The sequence below is a fragment of the Bombus terrestris genome, chromosome 7 (genome assembly GCF_910591885.1).
Source record: "Bombus terrestris chromosome 7, iyBomTerr1.2, whole genome shotgun sequence".
NCBI classification, from domain to species: domain Eukaryota; kingdom Metazoa; phylum Arthropoda; class Insecta; order Hymenoptera; family Apidae; genus Bombus; species Bombus terrestris.
The window spans coordinates 22,069,066-22,091,401 of NC_063275.1; the positions used below are offsets into that span (position 1 = coordinate 22,069,066).

Genomic DNA, 22,336 nt, shown 5'->3' on the forward strand with positions numbered 1-22,336 from the left:
GGGTTAAGCGTTTTGCTAATACCGAATAGAACACGTACGACGTACGTTCAATTTTCTCCCATGTCACTTATCAAGCTTTAACGTGCAATGAAACATGAAATTGTTGATAGAGCTAAGGAGTATTATAATAAAAGAATTTTCTGTGCATTTCAGAAACTGTATAATTTGGTGTTTAATCTAACAAAATTATAAGATATCTACGACAAAGGACAAAGTATAATAATTTTTTGTACTAATTTGAATAATTATAAAATTATTGAAATATACTTAATAAAGAACTGTAATAACTTTGTCACAAGTAATATTATATTTCGTAGGACATTCTTCTTGTTTAATTGCTGATAATTAAATTATATAGCTGAGAAATATATACGGACGAGTTCATCTAAACTCTGTTTCTTGCGATTCATATTTCTTAATCCAATATTCTTAATTCAACATTAATAATGTTGCAATGATTTAATGTTTACATCGTGCATTGCGTATCTTCTTCTCAATAACCCTATGTTGTCATAAAAGTTATCGGGGTTTATTATGGATTTTCATTCAACTTATTTAATCATACAAAATCAGAGAGGAAATTTCAGAGGGTGTATCTCTATACAGATTGTATATCGCAACTGATAAAAGTATAGGGTCTAGACGATTCGTCTAAAAGATACTTTAACTTTAATTTTATACAATCTATCGTATAAAAGACAAAGAAAAGCAGAACCAATTTATGTTTCCCTTGTCCTTCGTATGAAAAGTTTCGTTAACTTGTGGTTAAAATATCTTTTAAGTTAATCTCTTTTGTATACAAACACCACAGTATGTTTTCATAGAGGATAAAAAACGCATCGATTGATGTATAAAAAATATATAATTTAATAAAGAAACAGAAGTAACCTTGAAATCTTTAAAAACGCCTTTACTTTGATGACAGTCACATACGTAGCAGAAATGAAAAGAAGTTTTCTGGAAAGAATACTGATCTGATTGGCTGTTTTTGACAGACCGTAGAGTTAAACACGCGTATTGGCCGAAAATGCCACCCATACAAATAAAACAATATAACAACGCGTGACTCGCATGACAGCGGACGATAGACAGCAATAGCTCCTTTACCCGTGTAACGTTTTATGAGTCTTCTTTCCATCTTTGTATATATACATTATTTATGTCACGCGATATAATACACGAAACCATTTAATTTTTTGTGTTATTAATTTTTATGCACTTTTACTGTTATACGAATTTGATGGATAACATAATATAGATCTCGCTAAACATTATATACTTTTAATAAGAATCATTATTTATTACTATCTGTCACTGCATGAAAGGCCGAGGATCTCGAAGTACTGTTACGCTCCTGTACACACTGAATAACAAGTTGTACAATTGTACCGATACATATGTACTTTATTCGAAAGTTGGTGGTCACTGACAAGAGTGCATTATTAATCATTCGCATAAATTTTTATGTAACGTGTTATGAAACGATTAAGAGTAATTCTGAGAAGTAGAAAGCTTACAGATGTATAATAAATACGTATGGGAGAATTGTAGTTTTAAAATTTATCAATCATAAAATAGGTTAAACTGCTTGTCAAATTTCCAAACTCACAAATTTTGTATACGCTCCGAAAAGTTTAAAAATGTCTTTTTTACGTGGATCAACAAATTTTGTATGGTGTACAACTAGCGTTCTTGGGAAAGGTGCTACTGGTGCAGTTTTTCAAGGTGTGAATAAAAACAACGGGGAACCCGTCGCGGTTAAAACGTTCAATCAGCTCAGTCATATGCGGCCACATGATGTACAAATGCGAGAATTTGAAGTCCTTAAAAAAGTAAATCATGAAAATATCGTTCAACTGTTAGCAATCGAAGAAGAGCAAGATGGACGTGGTACAGTAATTGTTATGGAGCTTTGTACTGGAGGCAGTCTCTTCAACATCTTAGACGATCCAGAAAATACTTATGGGCTAGCAGAGAGCGAATTTTTATTAGTCTTGGAACATTTAACTGCTGGAATGAAACATTTACGCGATAATAATTTAGTACATAGAGATTTAAAACCAGGTAGGAAATTATATAATATAAAAATATAAACATATAAGTTTGAAAAATATGATATATCTATCTGTTTAAAAAAGTCATAAATCATTGCTGTTCTTATAGGTAATATAATGAAATTCATTGCTGATGATGGTAGTACGATTTATAAACTTACTGATTTTGGTGCTGCCAGAGAATTGCAAGAAGATCAGCAATTTGTATCTTTGTATGGTACAGAGGAATATTTACATCCAGATATATACGAACGTGCAGTCTTACGTAAACCTGTTGGCAAAACCTTTGGAGCAACTGTAGACTTATGGTCCATAGGTGTGACATTGTATCATGTAGCTACAGGAAATTTACCATTTAGACCGTTTGGTGGTCGTAGGAATAAAGAAACAATGTTTTATATTATTACAAAAAAAGCATCTGGTGTTATATCTGGTGTACAAACTTCTGAAAGTGGACCTATCGAATGGAGTAGAGAATTACCACAAAACTGTCAGCTGAGTATTGGTTTAAAAAAAATTGTAACTCCATTATTAGCTGGTTTACTAGAGGTTGATCCCCAAAAAATGTGGAGTTTTGAACGATTCTTTTCAGAAGTAACTGATACTCTTTGCAGAAAACGTATACACATATTTAACATGCATAAAGGAAGTCTCATAAAAGTCTTCCTGCATCTTGAAGAAAAGTTGACAGCGCTTCAAGTACATATACAAGATCAAACTGATATTGCACCTCATGCTCAGATAATTCTTTTTGGAGATACATTTTTAACAAATATTGTTGAAGAATGTACTCCTGGAAAAGGTTATCCAAATACATCTGAGAGCAAACCATTAATGTTATTTTCTAAAGAAAACAATAATGTTGATTTACCTGTGGATTCAGAATTACCTAAATTCCCAGTATTTGCAAATTTAGTGTCTGTTGAAAATGATGCTAGTCAAGCAAAAGTAGCTTGTTCTGTAGGCTATGTTTGCAAAAGAAGAATCGACAAACTAGTATTGTGTAGTAAACTGTCACAGGATGCGATCGAAGCTTTCAGTGGACTTGTCTCAACAGAACTCACAAGATTATTAGAAAAATGTCAACATTCCAAAGATTTTACAAAAGCTATAGAAGATACAGTTGTAGCAATAGAAAGAAGTGAAAATCTCGCTTGGCAAATTTCTAGAAAGCTTGGAAGTCAAAACACTTTAGAAATGAAGAATTGGAAAAAAGAATTGGATTTGAAAAGTAAAGAGCTTTTGACTGAATTAGCACCTGCAGTAGTCCAGCTTCATCAGAGGTGATTAATATTTGTTAGCATTCTCTCTTGGTTTGTCTAATAAGAATGATTTATTCCATTTGAATAAAATTGGTTTTATTATTTCAAATATAGGTACATGAAGGAAGGTAGTCTGCGTGGAGAATGGGACAATATTATTCGTGGATTGTGGTGTCCATGGGCCAACAAAGCAAGCCAAAAGGCATCAACTTTAGTTGACCGTTTACGAGATGGTTGGCAACATTTATTAAGAGACAGAGCTACTCGTGGTCTCACATACAATGATGAACAGTTTCATGTTCTAGAACGAATAAAGGTATTTTTTCAATATAGATATCTTCATATCATGTAGGCAAGAAAGTAGAGCATTATAAAAAGAAAACCAATATTTATTTTTAATCTTTCTTCACTTATTCTCAGGTTACATCAACGGGACAAAGAATAAAGAATCTTCTTGAAACATTTTGTGTACCATCTATGATAAGCCGATCTGAATGTGTTGCTGATTGGTATAAAATGGCACAAACGGTTTTCCTACAAATTCAAATCTTAGACAAAGATGTAGATAATTATGAACATATATTAGAAACGTATTCTTATCGCTTGTCCCATGAAAGCAAGGAACGTTATGAGAATTTCTTACATTTAATAGACACATTTCCGGAGAAATTAAGAACTATTGAAAAAACTAATTTACCCGCTCAAGAAAGTACAAAAAAATGGAAGAACATGTGTGTCATGCAGGAACGAATTGCAATGATTCTATATAAAAATGATTTACTTATAGATCAACTTGATCGTATATCAAAACTTGATAGTCTAGATGATACAGATGATTCAGAGTATACATCACTCTAGCAAAATGTTTCATAAATTTTATTATTTTTTTAATGAGGAAAAGACTGTAAATACCAATACATTTATTCTATTTATCGTTTTGATGTACCTATATGTACAACGCCAATAAATATTATTTGTAAAGTTAACTGTATATATTAAATATTATGAAAAAACAATTTATTTTGATAATATATCATAATTTTGTAATAAAAAGAAAATATCATAAAAGTGTGTAAATTTCTTTTGACAAGTTATTCATACAATAACAAAGTTTAAAAGTATGTATCCATCTGTGTATATATACATATACACAAGTTTACTTTCACATAAATTATTATTTATAATTATTTAAAATTTAATATTATAAAAATGTTATTTATATGTCTGCATGACTTGTATTTCTTTCTGTTAAATTTGTTAATCGCTGTTTACGTTTTTGTTCTTTATGTTGTTCTTGAGTAGTGTGAAAATGTTTCAATAATTCAGAGAAATTAAATGTATCTTTAAATGGTTTTGGCCTCGATACTGTTTTTGGTATAGATTTTGTTGTTGGTGGAATTGCTGCTAAACGTCTTTGTAAAGTTGCATATGCTTCACTTTGAGGAAGAATCATAAGCAGACCATAAAGTGCATATACTAAAGCATCATTTTCTTCCCTTTCTAAAAGTTGTAATCTCAAATCTAAAATGCATTATTTTTCTGTAAATATAATTTAAGTACCACAATAATTCAATATACTTACAAGTAAATATTGGAGACTCGATCAGTTGTACCAATTTATCTATTTCAGTAAGAAATTCGACAGTTACTTCTATATTTTCGCTAATTCATTTTTAATTAAGAAATATTAGATTAGAAAAAATTAATTTTAAAATTTGATATAATACGATAATAAAGGATACAATGATCGAATAATATTACATGCATGTTCATAATGTTGCGATAAAAGGCATAGTGCTACAGTTGCAACAGGATTGTGACACCAGGATACATATAAACATTTGAACAATTCGCAACTTTCCTATAAGAATACATATGGTTTAAAACATATAAATATATAAAACATTTAAATATATAAATAGTATTTGAAGTATACTCACTACAGAATCTAAATCTTTAAGTTTATTGCGCAAATCAAATAATTCTGAACTTGTTAATAGTATAACGTTTAAAGTTTGTATCATTGTACATGCAAAATTTAAATTTGGTTCCTCCAACAATATTTTTGCTAATGTTTTATAAATATCTTCAGCACTTAATAATACGCATAATTCTCTAATAATAAAAGCTCCTCTTTCTTCTAATAAATGTCTGTCTGTTGAAAATACCCTTAATAAATTTACAATAAATTTTGTAAAATATTTGTTTTGCATTTCTGCATTTGAATCTGGAATTGCTGCTTCAGGTGATTTTGAGCTAATTATTTCAGCCATTACAACTAATGTTTGTTGCACCACTTCATCTGAATTATCACTTAAAGACTTCATTAAAATTGGGAACAAATTTTCGATATGATCAAACATTTTATGTGGAATGTTTATGAACAAATGATGAATCCATCTTAAAACAGCAACTTTTGTTTGGACTGATATATACATTAAGTGTTTTGTTAACACTTCAACAACACTAGATAAATCTAAACTTTCAGCTAGGGAATACGTTTGACTAGAATCTGAAAAAATCAATTTTTTTTATTATGATCATTCTTTAAGTATTTTACAACTTTTTAGAAGATTTTAAGAAGATATAATTTTACCTTTTTGAGTTTGAGCACCAGTTTCACTAGCATTATGTACAAGTTCTTTATTTTCCATAGTTATTAATTTCATCAAGTTCATATTCACTTGTGTTGCAGTTTCTTTAATACTTTTTCTAGTATCTCCATCATATGCTAAACATGGTAATACTGCTACAAGAATACCAGACATATAAGGAAGCATAAGTGGACCTGATAATTGCACAAATTCCTTAATCCATGTAATTGCTGTTAATTGTAATAATTCATCTGTACTTTGGGCATGTGTAATTAAGATATTTATCATTCCTGGAAAATCTACCCTTCCAGGATTAGCCTTTATACTTCTTAAAAATTCACCCAGAACTGTGTCTGTAACTTTCTTAATTTCTGGCATTGGATCCTCTAATATTCTAAATAAACCATCAAGAATTTCAGGCAAAAATATGATAAAATCCATGTTGGGAACAGCATCTAAGACAGACACCCAAGCTATTACAAACTGCCTACCAAATGGATTTTTAGTATAAATGCGTTCTCGTAATAAAGGCATAAATCCAACTAGATCAAATAGACCACTCTCAGTTACAATATCCTGAAATAGTATTTAAGATAAATAATTTTATATTATATATGCTGTGTATTCTACAATTTTCAATTACCTTCATTAGTCTATCAAGTAACTCAGTAGCATTTTTTACACTTTGTTCTGAGTCACAAGCTAATTTACTAAGTGCTGCAAAAATATCTGTAAATTGTGGCAATACATCACCTCTTGCTACTTTCACAACATTGTATAAGCTTTCACAAGCATAATATCTTACACGTAAATCAGAATCACAGAAACAAGCTAGGATAGGGTGAATTAAATCTTCTATATATTGACCAGTGTCTTTTCCCAATCCTACTGCTATTGCTGCAAGACCTATTAAACCACCTTTTCGTGTATGCGGATTTTGTGATGTAGCAAGATCTTGGCCTAATACTTTTAATAATCGTTTTATTTGAATGGTATTATTGTGTGCAGCAAATTCTTTTACCATTCTAGAATAAAATATTATTAATAAATGTCAAGAATAAATAATATTATAAATAAATAAACAAGAAATATAACCTTACTTTTCTATTTCTAAAGCAGCTGCTTTTCGTTTTTCATAAAGTTTATCATTAAGAGAACGTACACAAGCAGCACTAAGTGGTGCATAATCTCTTTCGGACATCATCTTTTAATGTCACGTCTTAAATTACAAAATTATACATTAAAATTATTCAAGAAAGTGACAGCTGAGTCCGTATTATTCCGATGTCAAATTTTCACTTAACATCATTTCTATCAGCGCATGTGTGCGTATACAATACGTGTAAATGTATGTATATCATATACAAAGTGGACCGGATAAATGGGATCACCTAAACATTTGCTTTATTTATTGTTATATAAAAGATCTTTTCAAGGCAAAGTTACACCATTTCAAGGGCACACATAATGGTGAAAATAGATTTTTCTCATGGTTGTTTTTTTTTTTGCAAAATTTCAAGGTTATAGGTATTTTTTAAAACATGACACTATATTTATTTTGCAATATTCTTATAAAGTGCGAATAAACCATAAATTTAAAGACTTTAATACCGATCCCATCATTTAATCTTGAAATATTTACATTGCATCTGAAGATAATCAAAATTTTCTAAAGACTGATATGGCCACGGTCATATATATAGATCTGGAAACTTCTGTTGTGGGGATAAGACTCTTAATGACCGGACAGTTTTAGTCAATTTGTCCACAGTAAGGCGCTTTAATCGAAAAGTTAGAATTCTTTGTGTAATACCATCGTATAAAGATAGCTTGAGTCGTCTCTGCCTCCTTTTCTCTTTTTTTAGTGCAATTTTTTAGTGTACGATTCATGACGGACTGAGTAGTAGTGAGGATGGGAGGAAAAAACGGCGCCACGATAATGATAATAGAAACTTTTGTCTTGCATATATGATTATTATGCTTATATTATTATTATTTTGTATTTAACTAATGTTTAATAAATATTATATAATATATAATTTAATAAATATAATTTAATAAATATTATATAATATACATAAATATTTTTCTTTACCAAATGAAATATTGTATATGTACGTACTTCAAATAAATGGTGAAAAATTATGAAAAGTAGTTTAGTTTAGTCATTCAGCAAGCTCATTGGTTTAGTTCATATTCTTTATTTTCAATGCCTTTAATGTCTTCCAAAATACCATTAAATACAAAATCCTAACTTCTCGGTCGCGTTCTATAGTGGCCAATTTGTAAAGCATAACTTTCGACATTAAAAGCCTTATCCCTTTTACGGATTTTCCAAACTGTGTATATAAAAATAGACGCATGATTTCCATGACCATGATCATGACAAATAGTTGAGTGTTAGATCTATGAGGTATCTTGTTCGTGGCGTAATGTTCTGAGAAACCTAGTGTTTTACGAATCTAGTATTGTTATTAGTGGAAGATGATTTAATAACGGGAGAAGGCATTATGCTCTTTACATATCTTTTTTCAATTTTATATGTACATTGAAAGAAGAAACGTGAAAGACTGCTCTATTATAAATACTAGCATATGATGTATACTAACAGATATTAATAACGATAAAAATGGAACAGCTACAGACTGCACTGACAGCAATTAAGGTATTACGCTCAAGTGTTGGCCAAGTCTTTGATTCTTTAGGAAATGGACTACGTGCTGATCATGGAGAAGAAAATAAAGAAAATAAATATTTGCTTGAATTGCAAGAACTTTTAACAACAGTCAATGTCAATCTAAGGTATTAAATTTCTAACAATACACTTATCATAAAATCATATCGTACTAAACATTCTTTTTTTGTATTTAGAGATGTTGAACAAGCTGTAAGCAGTTTAAATCCACCACCAGGGCCATTTAATTTAGCAAGTACTACATATCTTAGTCAAGAAACAACACAAGAAAGACAAGCATTGTATAGTACATTAGTAAATAGTTACAAGTGGACGGACAAAGTTCATGAATATAGTAATGTTGCTCAAGTAATACTTAGCCAGAATTCTCTGAAAAGATCTTATAATACTGCTAGCAGAGCAAAAAGAGGTCGAACCCAAACGAGTAATCATAATGTTCCTCAACAGTAAGTTAAATTATTTCAATGACATAGTTATAAGTAGCATAGTTTAAATTATAACTTATGAGTTAATATTAATAAGATTATTGATATATATTTTATTTCCTTTATAGACAAGTTGATTCATTAATAGCCACATTTGATAGACTTTTTAATGATATGACAGTATCTGTATCTCGACCATTTGCATCAAATGTAGTATTACATGTTACCCTGGGACATGTTTTAAAAGGAGTCATAGCATTTAAAGGTTTAATGATTGAATGGGTAGTAGTTAAAGGTTATGGAGAACCTATGGATTTATGGACAGAGTCCAGACACAAAGTTTTTAGAAAAGTAACGGAAAATGCTCACGCTGCTATGTTACATTTTTATTCTCCTACATTACCTGAATTAGCTGTCCGATCATTTATGGTAAGGAAGTAATAAGGATAATAGGATTTGAATAATATAACAGATATAAAATTTAATTTATTTAATTCGTATTATTATTTTTACAGACTTGGTTCCATAGTTTAAATAATCTATTTAGTGATCCATGTAAACGTTGTGGTTTACATTTACACAGTGCTTTACCTCCAACATGGAGGGATTTTCGAACATTGGAATCCTATCATCAAGAATGTAAACCATAAATATTCAGAAAATGTATATAATATTTTTATTTTTTTTATGAAATATATTTAATTATATCGAAAAAAAGAATATTTGCTTTTTTTTATATACATCCCTCTAACTAAATAATTAAAAACACCGATATTACTTAGTAAATATTTTTATTTGTAGATTTTAAAAGATGTTGTATATGATCTTCCCACTTAAATTTATCTGTTCAGCTTAAATACATTAATCATAAGTATGTAATTAAAATATTATAGACAATTGCTACGCATATATACAATTGCAAATAAAACCATGTTTGCAATATTATATGTTTGTATCTTTTTTAGTAATACAAACTCAAAGCAACATTGCATGAATTGAAAATAATTAAAATGTCTTTCCAGAAAATATGAAATGGTTTCTCCTCAAAAAAGAGATATCTATATAATGCTTCATAAATATAAAATTAACATGTAGTATTTTAACAAATTTGAAGATAAGAAGTTATTTGCAGGCCATTGAAGAGAAATTTATCTTTTTTAAACGAAATATTAACTTTTTTTCCAAATATCTATGACCGAATATATATTTTAATTAAAATGAAATAAACTAAAAAGATATAACCTTTTTTATGAAATAAATATTTAGAAAGAAGAATCACGTCAATAAGTAGAATTTCTACCAGAGAAACTTTTCTGTGTTAAGATTTACGTATAATATACAAATGAGCAGGCATAATCTTTTTCTTGTCTGGAATATAATAGTTTTGCAATCGATGGTTTTTTCTTTTATCTGTACCCTACATATGTATATCGTTCTTAATATTATTACATGCTATTTAGTTTTACATAACTCTAATTAATATTATGTAAATATAATTAAGTTATAAGTACTTTTCACATAACTGTACACATTCACATTTGGAATATTGGCGCTCTCCGTGGAGCACAAGTCGTTAAAGTGGCAGTGAACTTATTTTACAAATCGTTATTCTGATCACTTTGTTGGACTGTTCCAATTTTTTTTATCTTTCTTTAAGGCTCTATAAACGTTGCAATACTCGGTGAATTTAGTATCATATCATTGACTCAAAACTATATATGCAATCATAACTGATTTTGTTATCAAAGTCATGTCGAGTACGGATAGGTCCTCGCATAAAGGTTGCCGTACATATATATGTATATATATATGTATATATATATATATTTATATGCATATTCATAATATTACAGTTTTAGAAACCATTTATTTATTATATCGTTACGTGTGGATGAATTATAGTGAAATTAATTTTCTGATACGAGGAAGTGTATTTTTTTGTTCTTTTTTTGAAAGCACTTTGAACACCTACAAATTACTTTAGACTTTAGACCTTTGAAAACAAGAGAAATGTCTCGTGTTTTGCAAAATTCATATGTATATATATGGCATAACTGCATCTCATCGTTATATTTATCTAATGACATTAATTATAATTTTCATTGTGGCGAAAGTAGAAAAATCGTTCATAGATTATCTTTGTTTCTTTTTAGATGTAGATAATTTTGTGTTTGCTTCGAAATGTTCAATGAATATATATCACAGCATGCCTTTTCTCAACAGGATAACAAAAAGAATCATGAGAGATAAAAATTTTATAAACGTAGTTAATCCACATCTAATAATCTCGGATAATTTCTCTTACTAATTTACATATAGTTTAACAAATTTTAAGACACGAAAAGTAAATCCTTTGTTTGTCTTAAAATAATTTTTCTAACACAATACAGAGTTTTTTCTGAATTCGACTCATCGATCTCATCGTTCAGATGCATAGTTAGTTTGAGTTGAAGTAATTGCAACTACAGTTATGTATAATTATCGTCTTTAAGCTTGTAATGATTTTAAAAAATGGATATGCTACCAGCACTCGGTCCACGATTATCGTACATCCATAACACGAGTGGGAAACGTATAGTTCATTTTTGTTCAACATACATGTATGATATTAACGAAGTTTGCGATCGTTATCATTAGCCCGTTACAATGTGCTACTATAAACTAGTAGCTATGTATATATGTTTGTATATCTCTAGCCTAAGTATCCATAATCAATAATGGAATTCTGATAATACTCTAATGCAAGGAAATCTACTTTAGCATATTTTCAGTTCAATAGCTTTATTGCCTTTCTCACTGATTCTGTATGATTTGGACAGCTTATAATTAAAATTTTTCACTTTATTTTGTTTTTTTTTTCATTAAATTATAGCATACGATTTACTGCACACGATGTTATTTATTTATTTATTCATTTTTCATTCTATTCTAGGTACTGTATCGCGATTATAACGCGATATTTAAATAGCAAACCGATTTGAGAGATTGTTTAATTTATTTATAAGCTAGCGCGAAAGAGAATTTACCGATGGTGTCAGTGTATTCTTTGGTGCTTATTACTCTATCTCTGAACCTAATTTGTGTGTAAGAACTGAAAGTAATCCGATCTGTTTACACTTTCCAATCGATGTTACGTATAATCATGAAAATAAATAAAAAGCTGTAACAGTTTAAAATAATGCTTTAATTTCTCTGTAAAAATCATATCATTTTATGTTATTGTATAAGATATATCTAATGTTCAATATAATCTTTGAGTGAATGAAATTTTAAGTGTTGTTTGTTCTTCAACAAAAAGATGGCGCTTGAAACAGTATACAGTGCATCCGGTCAATGTTCATCTCAGTTCGATTAAAGCGATCGGTTGAAACGTTTGTGTGTATCGGCATCGAATAGATATATCGCTCGAACGATGTAATTAATTTTCGTGTAACGCTATTTTGAATAGGGAATTAAATATACTATATCGGATAGTATAGGATTATCATACATCTTCTTATGCAACGACATGGTAAGTACCATAGAAGTATACAGTATATACATCTATATACATATAGGGGAAGTTTTTCCCAAAGAATTTGCATGACATCAAATGAAGTGCATTTTGGTGTAAAATATTAACGACAAAAGGTAGTAAGAAAAGGCATGCCTCTAAATGTACGTTTTATAGAATATTTTCTAGTCCAAACGAAAGGGTTTGACATTCCATAATGATTTGACATTTGTTAATCAAAGCTTAATTCGTAATTCATTTTTTGCTTCATATTAATACTAATCTTAACTCGTAAAAAGGTTTGTGTCGGTGTTATCTGTCTAGTTTTAAAACAACTGACTATCGAAATAAAACTGCGCATGCGCATAATTCAAAACTTACTATCGCAATAACCAACACCCGTTCGTTTGTACCACTATATCCTCGTACTTTTATAAGATAAAATGATTGATCGATTTATAAATGTTGTTTTTATGAGGCACCGTATAACGACATACAACGTTATCTTAGTTAACGTCTTTAAACACTGCGACTGTTAAAGTGATAGACAGAGTCCGTGTTTTGGTTTAATGCTGACTGAATAATAATTTGGTCGATTCCAGATCCGAAATTTGTTCCTAACTTCAGCCGTAAAATTTATCGAATTTAATTTATCAACAAACACGTAACACATAACCATATTACAGTGCAAAGACGACAGTGATACAAAATGACATATAATTCCAATAAAACCTATGAAATTAACGATATAAAAGTGAAGTATATATATAGATATACACCTTCTTTTTCTCTGGGGTTTCGTTAAACGATTCGTCGCATCTAGCAATTATATGTTCTATATTCTTCGATGTCGCACGAAGTTCAAATACTTTTTAGTGATCACGATCCAACTTACGCGTTTTCTATTTTCTTTTCTTTTCATTTTCTATCTTTCAAACGTATGTCTAGGCACAATCACTTTCGCAACATTTTGTTAGGTTCTTTTTCGAGGATTTTCATTACCTCGTCCTTTATCTAATTTTTCCCTACGTTTCACGTGGGAAAGATTGTTACGTCTCATATCGAACGCTGCGGTTGATTCGCCTACCAAAATCGTATCGAAAAATCCCCAAATCATCGTCGAGTCTTTTCGATGTCTCAACCACCTATTTGCACTTACTATTGTTCTATCCTGTTCGGTAAATTGCAATTGGCAAATTCCGCGAAACCAAAAACGTTTCGATCTTGTATCTAGATATATTCATTCTTAGAGGTTACCTCACGTGCGAGCATACTCGAGACCGAACTAAATCGGTCGTTTGAGCTCCTCGCTTAAACGTTTGCGATCGACTTCATTTTATTCGATATTCGAATACAATCAACAGGTGATCCACATTTTCAACCTCTTCGTCCATCGAATCAGGCATGATTGCACGATACGTTACTCTCGAAATTCTCCGCGACACTCCAACTGATAGTGGTCGCGTTCACTGCTCGACGTAAACTGTTCCGCAAGAAAGCCGCGCAGGCCTTGCTCCTCTCCGTGATGATTTCGTATAGTTGATTCTCCAATGTGAGACTGTTGGTGGTGAGCAGTAGCGGCAGTGGGATTGACGCGTTCATGATCACTAGATTACCAATATTAAGAGGAGCTGTTTCCCATTGTCAGACACCGCTGTTCGGAAAGCGTGGCGGGGGAAGCGGGGGCGGTGGTCTCTCCGGTTGAGCGGGTGCGCCGGAAGATCGCTCTGATCCAGCTGCAAACACAACTGTTCACCAACATTAATCAGATGCACATTTTTTCCATGCACGTTTGCAATACTTGTTACACTACTCTTGGCATTCATCTACCAGACCGTTTCAATTTAGATAGACGACAAATAGCAAGCCTCTACGATTCTTTGTAGAAAGAAACTGTTAAAGGATATCGAGCTGTTTCTTAGCAATGTACCTTCGGGCCGTTTGCATACTCAGGCATTAAATCGTTTGTTAAATGTTTCTGATTTATATTAAGATGAAGTAATCCTGTTACCGAGATTCAAATTTTATTACTATGTTCTTTTTTTATGATTGCAAATACTTGCTATCCTTTTTAGTATTTGTATAATATACACTTAGATTAAAGTGGCCTTGATATATTTATGTACATATTATATGTTTGAATATTTTTCTATAATGATTAGTAGAAAATTAGTTTGTCTATAAGAAGTAACGTCTTGCGTATTTAAAACATGGCAAACATGTTTCTGTATTTTATTTAAGAGAATATACTCAGATTTTTCAGAAAATTAAAACTTTTTTATACTTGAATTATGTATTATTATTTTTACAGATTTAAAAAAATTTCTTGTCGTCAGCATCCTGGAAATATGACATAAAGATATTTCTTTGCTAGAAAAATATTGAAAAATAATTTTATCTTCAATGATTAATATTTTTCACTCAATTATTTCTTAATCCTGAAGTATGTTAAAAAATACCTGGAAAACACAATATTATAGTTACAGATATTTATGTGATATGCTCATGAATATTAATTTGTATGTTACGAATATTCCATTCAAACGTTATCTGTATCCACCAGAGTGATGACGTTTGGAAGATTTAATAACTGTATTACGTTACTTGTTTTAGTTAAATTTTTGTCTACATGATCAATAGGCAAACTGCGACTTCTACGATATAATTATCTTTTAGCATCTTATCATGTAAATAAGCTCAAGGATGAGAAAATTTCGAAATAAAAATACGGAAGATTAATATTTACCATTCAGAGTTTTCTTTTTTCTTTTTTGTTTTTAATCTAAATGAAGTAAATTACATTCATGCGGACATGCCCATTACGCCACACATGCTCCAACTGCGGTAGTATTGAAAAAGTCGGTCTTACAGTTTCATATAAAAAATAATGATAATGTGATATATATAATTTGTTTTAAAATCTTGTAAGTTTAACATTCATATGACTCCTCGTTCATTTTATGCCTTTACATTTACAAATCGATAAATCGATCTGTGGAGACCATATGTGTTAATGTAAGAATCCTTAATGGCCTACCTCCATTTAAACTACTACAAAGGCCAGTGTCAATAGCGCATGTATACTCTTAGAATGGAAATGAAGCCAATATATCTACTAATGTTATTTATAAGAATCATAGGAATACTTAGAATTGACTAGAATCAGATATATAATAGGACAACAGATTATCATACTGCACACAGATGACAGAAGAGAGACATATATACACATATATATACATATATATGTATATAAATCATAGAGCTCATAATGCTGAGAGTTTTATCGAACTATGATAAAAAAAAAAGGATTACGATAAAGTAAGTACGTGTCTATTTCTATTCACAATATTTCTTAATATTTACAACACCTATCATTTATATTCACATATGTGTGGTGAGGTCAGGAATATAAGCTCTATATGCAAATGAAAGTATATTCAACTGTATTCAACTTTTAATCGAGTGTAATGGTGTGAGTGTTTGGCTGAAGCAGTGTGAGTAATGAAAAGCTAAAATAGAACTATGACCGATGAAATGCAAGTATTTAGTTACGTAAAGTGAAAATGAACTTGAGACAATTAAAATTTCGAGATAGTAACGATCTTTTTTTTCCCCCCCTAAGAAGAAAAGAACGTCGTGTAATAATAAATTGCATTTCAAGTAATTTACGAGACACAGTTGCTCTGATTTACGAGATCGTAAATTTCTAGTGAAAATTCCTTACCATAGAATAATAAAAGGTGAATAATTAGAAACGAACAGTTGAGGAATGAGCATTTACAAAAGATACCGATGTTGTTAAATTTTCGACGTCTAACGTCTTAAATATGTATAATACATCTGTGATCGGTGGTTGATTGTGATTAAAATAGCTTCTTGTCTCATTTACAACGGAATTATACTCGATTGTACTCCTCTAAATTGCTATTGTCAACACGAAAATATAGGTAGTGTGATATTGTTCTCTGCTAGGACCACTTGTATGTCTTGTAGTAGCGAAGCAGCAATGTAATTTTGATTTCATATAATCAGCACTTTGATTCCTCTGCACTTTTGAATCATACTGAAAGCAGAAAAATAATAGTCGCAAATAAATTTAAAACGAATGTATCACAATGAAACTACAAATAAACAAAATTTACCAACATACATAGATGGCATTATGACATGCACAATGACAGGTAGATGGAATAAGCGACAAGTAACAAACAATTCTTTGAAAAAAACATAAAATAACTTGGATTGGACATAGTTTTATCTTATAATGAATTTTATAATGAAACACGTAATATCATATTCGTATCGCGATTCGTATCTGTCGATTATAGGAAAGAAAATTGAAAGAATTGTTTGTCGTATAAAGACGGAAATGACTATATTGGTGACAGATGATTGTGGACGATCTTGGTCAGGTTTTTAAGCCTTACATGAATCAGGATGTGGCTTCTCCTCGGCCACCATCAGGGCTGCACTCTCTGCTGGCGGTATGTGTCCCTCTAATGCATTCACACAGTTTAGCATGCTCCTGCAAAACATCACGCGACTTGTCCAAGTTTCCGCTTCTTCATACATGTCTATTGAATCTTTCCTTCTCTTATTACATTCCAGATCTTCGTCAAGGGCATCGATTCAACATGCACCGACGTCGTAGAATTACGAGAAAACAGTACATCGCGTCTTATCAACAACTCGTCAACGTAAGTTACATATCCGGTTTTTTTTTTTTTTAGTTTATTTTATCCTAATTGACCTGGATTTGAATTTGAAAATTTCAAGGTTTATGACGCAATTCCGCTTATTATTTACTATTACGATAATTCATTATGTATTTCATTTTTGTTCTGTGGCACGCTACACAATAATACACTTGCAAAGCTACCATTAGTCGAACTTTAATTTTGCCTATTCTCGTTCGTTTATCTAGTTCCGATCTGCGCGTACGTTCGTGTTTTCTTTCTCGTCTCAAGAAATGATAATTCATTTCACAGTTTCTAGCCTTGTAGGATTACAGTGGTTCACTGGCCTGTGTAGTAGACTTCAAACACATGTACTTATCGTCTGCATAATTATTCAACTTCGATATTATTATTTACTCTCGAATCGAATGGAACGGGTGTCCGCGGGATCGTTTGCTAATCACCGAGAAACGAAAGACAAAAAAAAACGCACGCTGCATGAGACATTTCGATCTCCTCAGCATGACGAATATTCTTAATTGACTTCCCCTGCAAGGTAAACGAAAATTAGGTCAAAAAGTTTGACCAACGATAAAAAAAAATTCCACGTCGAGGTCGTATGTACGAGTGGAAGAGAACTGAAACCGGTAATTAAATAAACAAACAGATTTATTTTACAACATAGAATATATGTGTATATATATATATATATATGTATATGTATATGTATACGATTTTATCGGTGATGCCGAAATATTCGTTCATTAATATAATATATGCTAGTAACGAGTGTTCCAAAAAGTTTTCTTTTTAGTCTTAAATGTGTGTGTAAGTCAGTGATACAATGATATCTTATAGCAGTTTGTGTGCTACGAGTATGCTAAATCGTTGCCGATAACAATTATTCCATTAGATTGACCGGTTACGAGAATCTATAGTGACCTTCGATTATTCGATTAAAATCGTTCTCAATTATCAGTTTTTTTTTTTTATATTTTTATGGTTTGTCAGTAGCATGGGTATGGTTGGCAGTGGTGGCGTCAGATAGGACGGTCTCCTTGCTAGAGTTAGTGGCGAGCTCCTCTTCCCTGCAATATAATAATGTTACATGGCCAACGAGCCTCGAATCGTTTTTGTGTTCGATTTTGAGAGAGAAATCCTAGTTTCGCACCGTACGTACAAGGAAGCTATTTATTAAAAAAACAAAAAAAAAAAGAGACATACAAACGCATTACGCATCTTACGTTGGAAGAATGAAAAAAAGGGGGTTCGTTCAAGATTCCCAAATACCCAAGCACCCTCGCAATTTCGAAGTACACTCGTATCGAGTTATCACACGCAACAACAGCCTCATCGACTGTCGTCCGACCAGTTCGATACGAAGTAGCCCGTTCTACTTCGTGAGACTTAAGTCGTGCTATCTATTTTTGTCGTGCGAATGATTAATAGAATATAGAATTTCCCGGCAGAGATATTTCAAAGAAGCGAGAAGAAAAAAAAAGAAAGAGTCTGTTCTGCATATTTATTTTGAGTTTTGAGGACAAGTGATTCCTAGCGTCGTTAAAACCAGTCTCGCGTCAATCGTTAGAGACTGGTTTTTTCTTAACAAGAATCATCGATATCATTTTATTAACGAGCTAGATATACAGTTTGTTGTTCAAAACTTTCCAATGCATAATGTTCCAAACTGTATATTCGTTACGATTGAAAAAACATGGTGAACAATCGTATTGATAAATCGAAATTTCTTCGTGTTATACCTTTTGCCATTTACCATAATTTACCTAAGCAGTATATAAATATAGATACAAAATATCGATGACATAAATGCGTTTACTGGCACAGTAAAAGTCAAACATACACAATAATAAATTGATAAGTAGCACTCATTCGATCATAAAAGATAAGAAGAAAATGGCTTTTTATACTATTTCTATGTCGTTTATCAACTAGCGTACGGTTGTTATAAACGAACAAATTTAATAAAATTCCACTAAATCATAAGCAACCATAGACCGACTATCGATTAGAGTTCATTCATATGTATATGTATATATATATATAGAAGCTGTTAACGATTCATCGAATGTTTCGGCAAAACCTTGTGTTAGCGTAATTCATAATAAAGAAACAAATGGAATAAAAGTAAAAAAAAAAAACAAAAGAGGAGAAGAAAATAAATAATTGCGTAGCTTGCGAGTTTATCAAGAGCTGCACTGATCAGATAAGGGAACTTGAACGCAAAATTGCTTTCACGCTTCGCGTTAACATTTCCCTTTTCTTTCCTCTTATTCATTTTCATTGTTACTTATTACTTCAACAAAATTTTCTTTTTTTTTTCGTTTTGCGCGAACGATGATGGAATAATATGCAAAGCGGCTCTTGCTGCGTTTGCCTATCGAAGTAAAATATATCTATATCACTTTGTATATAACTCAGAAATGAATTTGTACGCCAAACAGTAATATAAGCACTAACATGCAATCGCACAGTACAGCGCCATAAACTCGTGCCAACTATCGACATGAAAATTATTCCAAGACTGATCTGTCGTCGAACATTTATCGGGTATTGGTAGACTAAAAAGGAGCATGCTGTAAAATACAAGGCTCCAGGAGGGAATCAAGTGGTCGGGGCTGTTATGTTATAGCAAACCTTACCAGCGAATCGTTAGGAATTGCACTTTCTTTTCTCTTTTTCTTTTTATATTCTCGCAAGATCGCTAAAAGCATTCTTCTATTTTTTTTTTCTTTTTTTTTTTTTGTATTAATCACATAATAGCCCTGAAGAACTATTAGAAACTGTGAAATGTATCTTCGCAAAAGAAAAACGAAAAATTACAATTTGTCGTAAACGAGTTATTCATGCAATCTATGTTCTCTCCTTTATTACGATTAATTAGCCTGACTTAGGTAGCGCATGAGATGGAAACTCACATGAGTTGATAGTAAGTAAAGATGTTTCAACATGCCAGGCTGTTAGACCGAAGTTAATGGTAGTCACTTAAAATAGGCAGGGACAGGATTATTTTTCGCTTGCAGAAGCAATGATCGAACGATAAATTCAGATCGAATTCGACACACATCAAAGTTTCACCTTCGTATAAATAGAAATGTTAGAGCAAATAATAATATATAGAGAAATATTTATGCGAATAGATTCGAATGGCTTGGCGGGAATGAAAAAGTAAAAAAAGAAAAAAAAAGAAAATGGATGAATGATCGCTAAAAAATAATCCTTTCTTTTAAAGACGACTAGTGGTGTCTTTGATAATTGTTTGTCATGCATTTAAATAATCTTTAGAAATTCATATGGTATATCGTAATAAAGCCACCACAGTAACAGGGAATGTTTTGCGTGACTCACCCATAAAGTCTGCTGTCCCGCAAGCTGCTCCTGCTCCAAATAACATAGAAAGCACAATTACGATATGTAAAACATAATTCGTCATCGTATAAAAGAAAACAGAGTACGGAAGTTTCAGAACTTAAAGAATTTATCAGAATCATTAAATAACGATTTATTGAAATAATACATGTACAATATGCTAAACAAATAAATATAATAATATCCATTTGGCCTTGGGGAATACGTAACGATAAGACTATAAAGCTTCAAGCTGAGCACGTCTTACAAATGAATACCTATAATAATTACGGAAACTTCAAATAAATCACAAGGTTGAAGGTAAAACAAACGATCGTAGCTTCGGCAATTAGTTCGGCTCGTTTATTTTAATCGCGTATGCGACAACAACGAAAAAGAGGTCATCAGATAGATGGTATTTATAGTCGAACGAAACTATTACCTATTAAACAGAGAACACGTGAATCTACGAAAACAATGTTGTACCTTCTGTATATTACAAGAAAGACTTTGTTCGATGTAACGTCAATGCCGAAAATTTTATTGGCAAATACTACTATGATACGGTATGAACAATAAATTGTTACTATACAACCATGCGACAATCACCATGAACGTTTTCATGATATTATACACATATTATAATCTCAATTATTTGCTGCTAATAATTTTCTACGTTACGATACGAAGTTAAAATCTCGTCTTGTATGTGATCGAATTTCAAATCTCTGTTCCCAATAACGAGCTTTTAGATATTTAATCTCGAAACCTATAAACGTTAACGCTGTTCACGATTCTAATCGCAATCTTCGCGAAAATATTATTTAGTTTTACTCTTATTCCGAAGATACAATTAACGAGCTTACTAGTACGTATACGAGTCAACTGATATACTGATCTCGAAATTTATTTCCCTCGAGAAAATCGAACGAACTTTTATCACAGTTGAATCCGTATTATAGCCTCGATTAGGCAGCGATACACGCATGTACGTGTAGTGTGACATTAGTATCCTACCAAATTGATAGTACGTCCCTGTTTTACTATAGGGTAACGCATTTGTAACGTCATGTCTCATCTACACAATGTATTGAAAGTAGTACTAGGGAAATTGTGTTGTTGTATGTTCGATATAATAATAACATAATAGTAATAATAACGACAACACAACAATAATAATAAAGTCGATAGTACTGCGTTATTGTTGATTAAAAGAAGCTCTTACAGATTATTAAGTGTTCGATATAGTGTATTACTGTGCAATATTATATGCGTGATTCGATTTATTCCAAGATAATTGCTGCACTCGTATTTTCCTTTTTTCCCCCCTCATCAAACGGATATTTCGTGATCGTTATACTCTCTATTCGATTAATCGTTTTTAATCGTTATTAATCTTCGCACGATGAACGTATAAATATCATATCGATTGCCGAATCGAGTCGAAGTCGTGCACTTTCTAGCCTTCCGGTTTTTATTCGCAAGAATAAATTCGAATTTTCCTTTCATTTTCTACACTTTCCATTTGATTCGAATAACAATTAAGAATTCACGTGTTACGTATACGCTTGATGATTCGCCGTAAATTACAGACGGGCGGACGTGTGGACGGATATGATAACAGTATATCATGCATCGACGGGATACGATCGTTCTTTTCCGAGAGGAAAGGTAATAATTCTTTTCGCGTTTTTCGTTAACGGATCGACACATGTTATAAAACGTGAATACAAAGTCTTCCGTTAGTTGGATATCTCTTCACGCCCCG

At 31.5% G+C, this 22,336-nt stretch overlaps 4 protein-coding genes across 22 annotated transcripts in view; 2 read left to right on the forward strand and 2 right to left on the reverse strand.

The window, feature by feature from the left end:
* The first annotated feature begins 1,097 nt into the window (after positions 1-1,097).
* Positions 1,098-4,302, forward strand: LOC100644806 (inhibitor of nuclear factor kappa-B kinase subunit epsilon). Of its 2 annotated transcripts, none has more exons than XM_012310648.3 (4): positions 1,098-2,064; positions 2,164-3,337; positions 3,431-3,632; positions 3,737-4,302. In XM_012310648.3, the coding sequence occupies exons 1-4, from the start codon at positions 1,641-1,643 to the stop codon at positions 4,172-4,174; spliced, it is 2,238 nt and encodes a 745-aa protein (XP_012166038.1). In that variant the 5' UTR covers positions 1,098-1,640; the 3' UTR covers positions 4,175-4,302. The 2 variants fall into 2 exon arrangements, with proteins under 2 accessions (XP_012166038.1, XP_020719361.1); XM_020863702.2 differs by having other exon boundaries at positions 1,929-2,064; positions 2,139-3,337.
* LOC100644682 (protein VAC14 homolog) lies at positions 3,688-7,628 on the reverse strand. The gene is made up of 7 exons (XM_003396842.4): positions 7,011-7,628; positions 6,554-6,935; positions 5,913-6,486; positions 5,257-5,828; positions 5,059-5,177; positions 4,899-4,978; positions 3,688-4,837 (listed from the first exon to the last, which is right to left on the reverse strand). Exons 1-7 carry the CDS (start codon positions 7,112-7,114, stop codon positions 4,533-4,535), a joined length of 2,136 nt encoding a protein of 711 aa, XP_003396890.1. The 5' UTR covers positions 7,115-7,628; the 3' UTR covers positions 3,688-4,532.
* A 736-nt stretch (positions 7,629-8,364) lies between these two features.
* Positions 8,365-9,681, forward strand: LOC100645165 (mediator of RNA polymerase II transcription subunit 27). The gene is made up of 4 exons (XM_003396846.4): positions 8,365-8,712; positions 8,782-9,051; positions 9,159-9,459; positions 9,546-9,681. Exons 1-4 carry the CDS (start codon positions 8,540-8,542, stop codon positions 9,678-9,680), a joined length of 879 nt encoding a protein of 292 aa, XP_003396894.1. The 5' UTR covers positions 8,365-8,539; the 3' UTR covers position 9,681.
* A 123-nt stretch (positions 9,682-9,804) lies between these two features.
* The window catches only part of LOC100643162 (glucose transporter type 1), a 34,386-nt gene continuing 21,854 nt past the window's right edge, over positions 9,805-22,336 (reverse strand). For 9 of the 18 annotated variants that reach the window (XM_048407045.1, XM_048407046.1, XM_048407047.1 and 6 more), the window contains 3 exons: positions 20,569-20,598; positions 16,954-17,051; positions 9,805-14,271 (listed from right to left, as the gene is read on the reverse strand). In XM_048407045.1, the coding sequence (XP_048263002.1) occupies positions 14,168-14,271; positions 16,954-17,051; positions 20,569-20,598 (232 nt within the window). In that variant the 3' untranslated portion in view covers positions 9,805-14,167. Of the gene's footprint in view, positions 14,272-15,572; positions 16,590-16,953; positions 17,052-17,159; positions 18,291-20,568; positions 20,599-22,336 lie in introns of those variants that run through there. The other 9 variants (XM_048407048.1, XM_048407049.1, XM_048407051.1 and 6 more) reach the window with 8 other exon arrangements.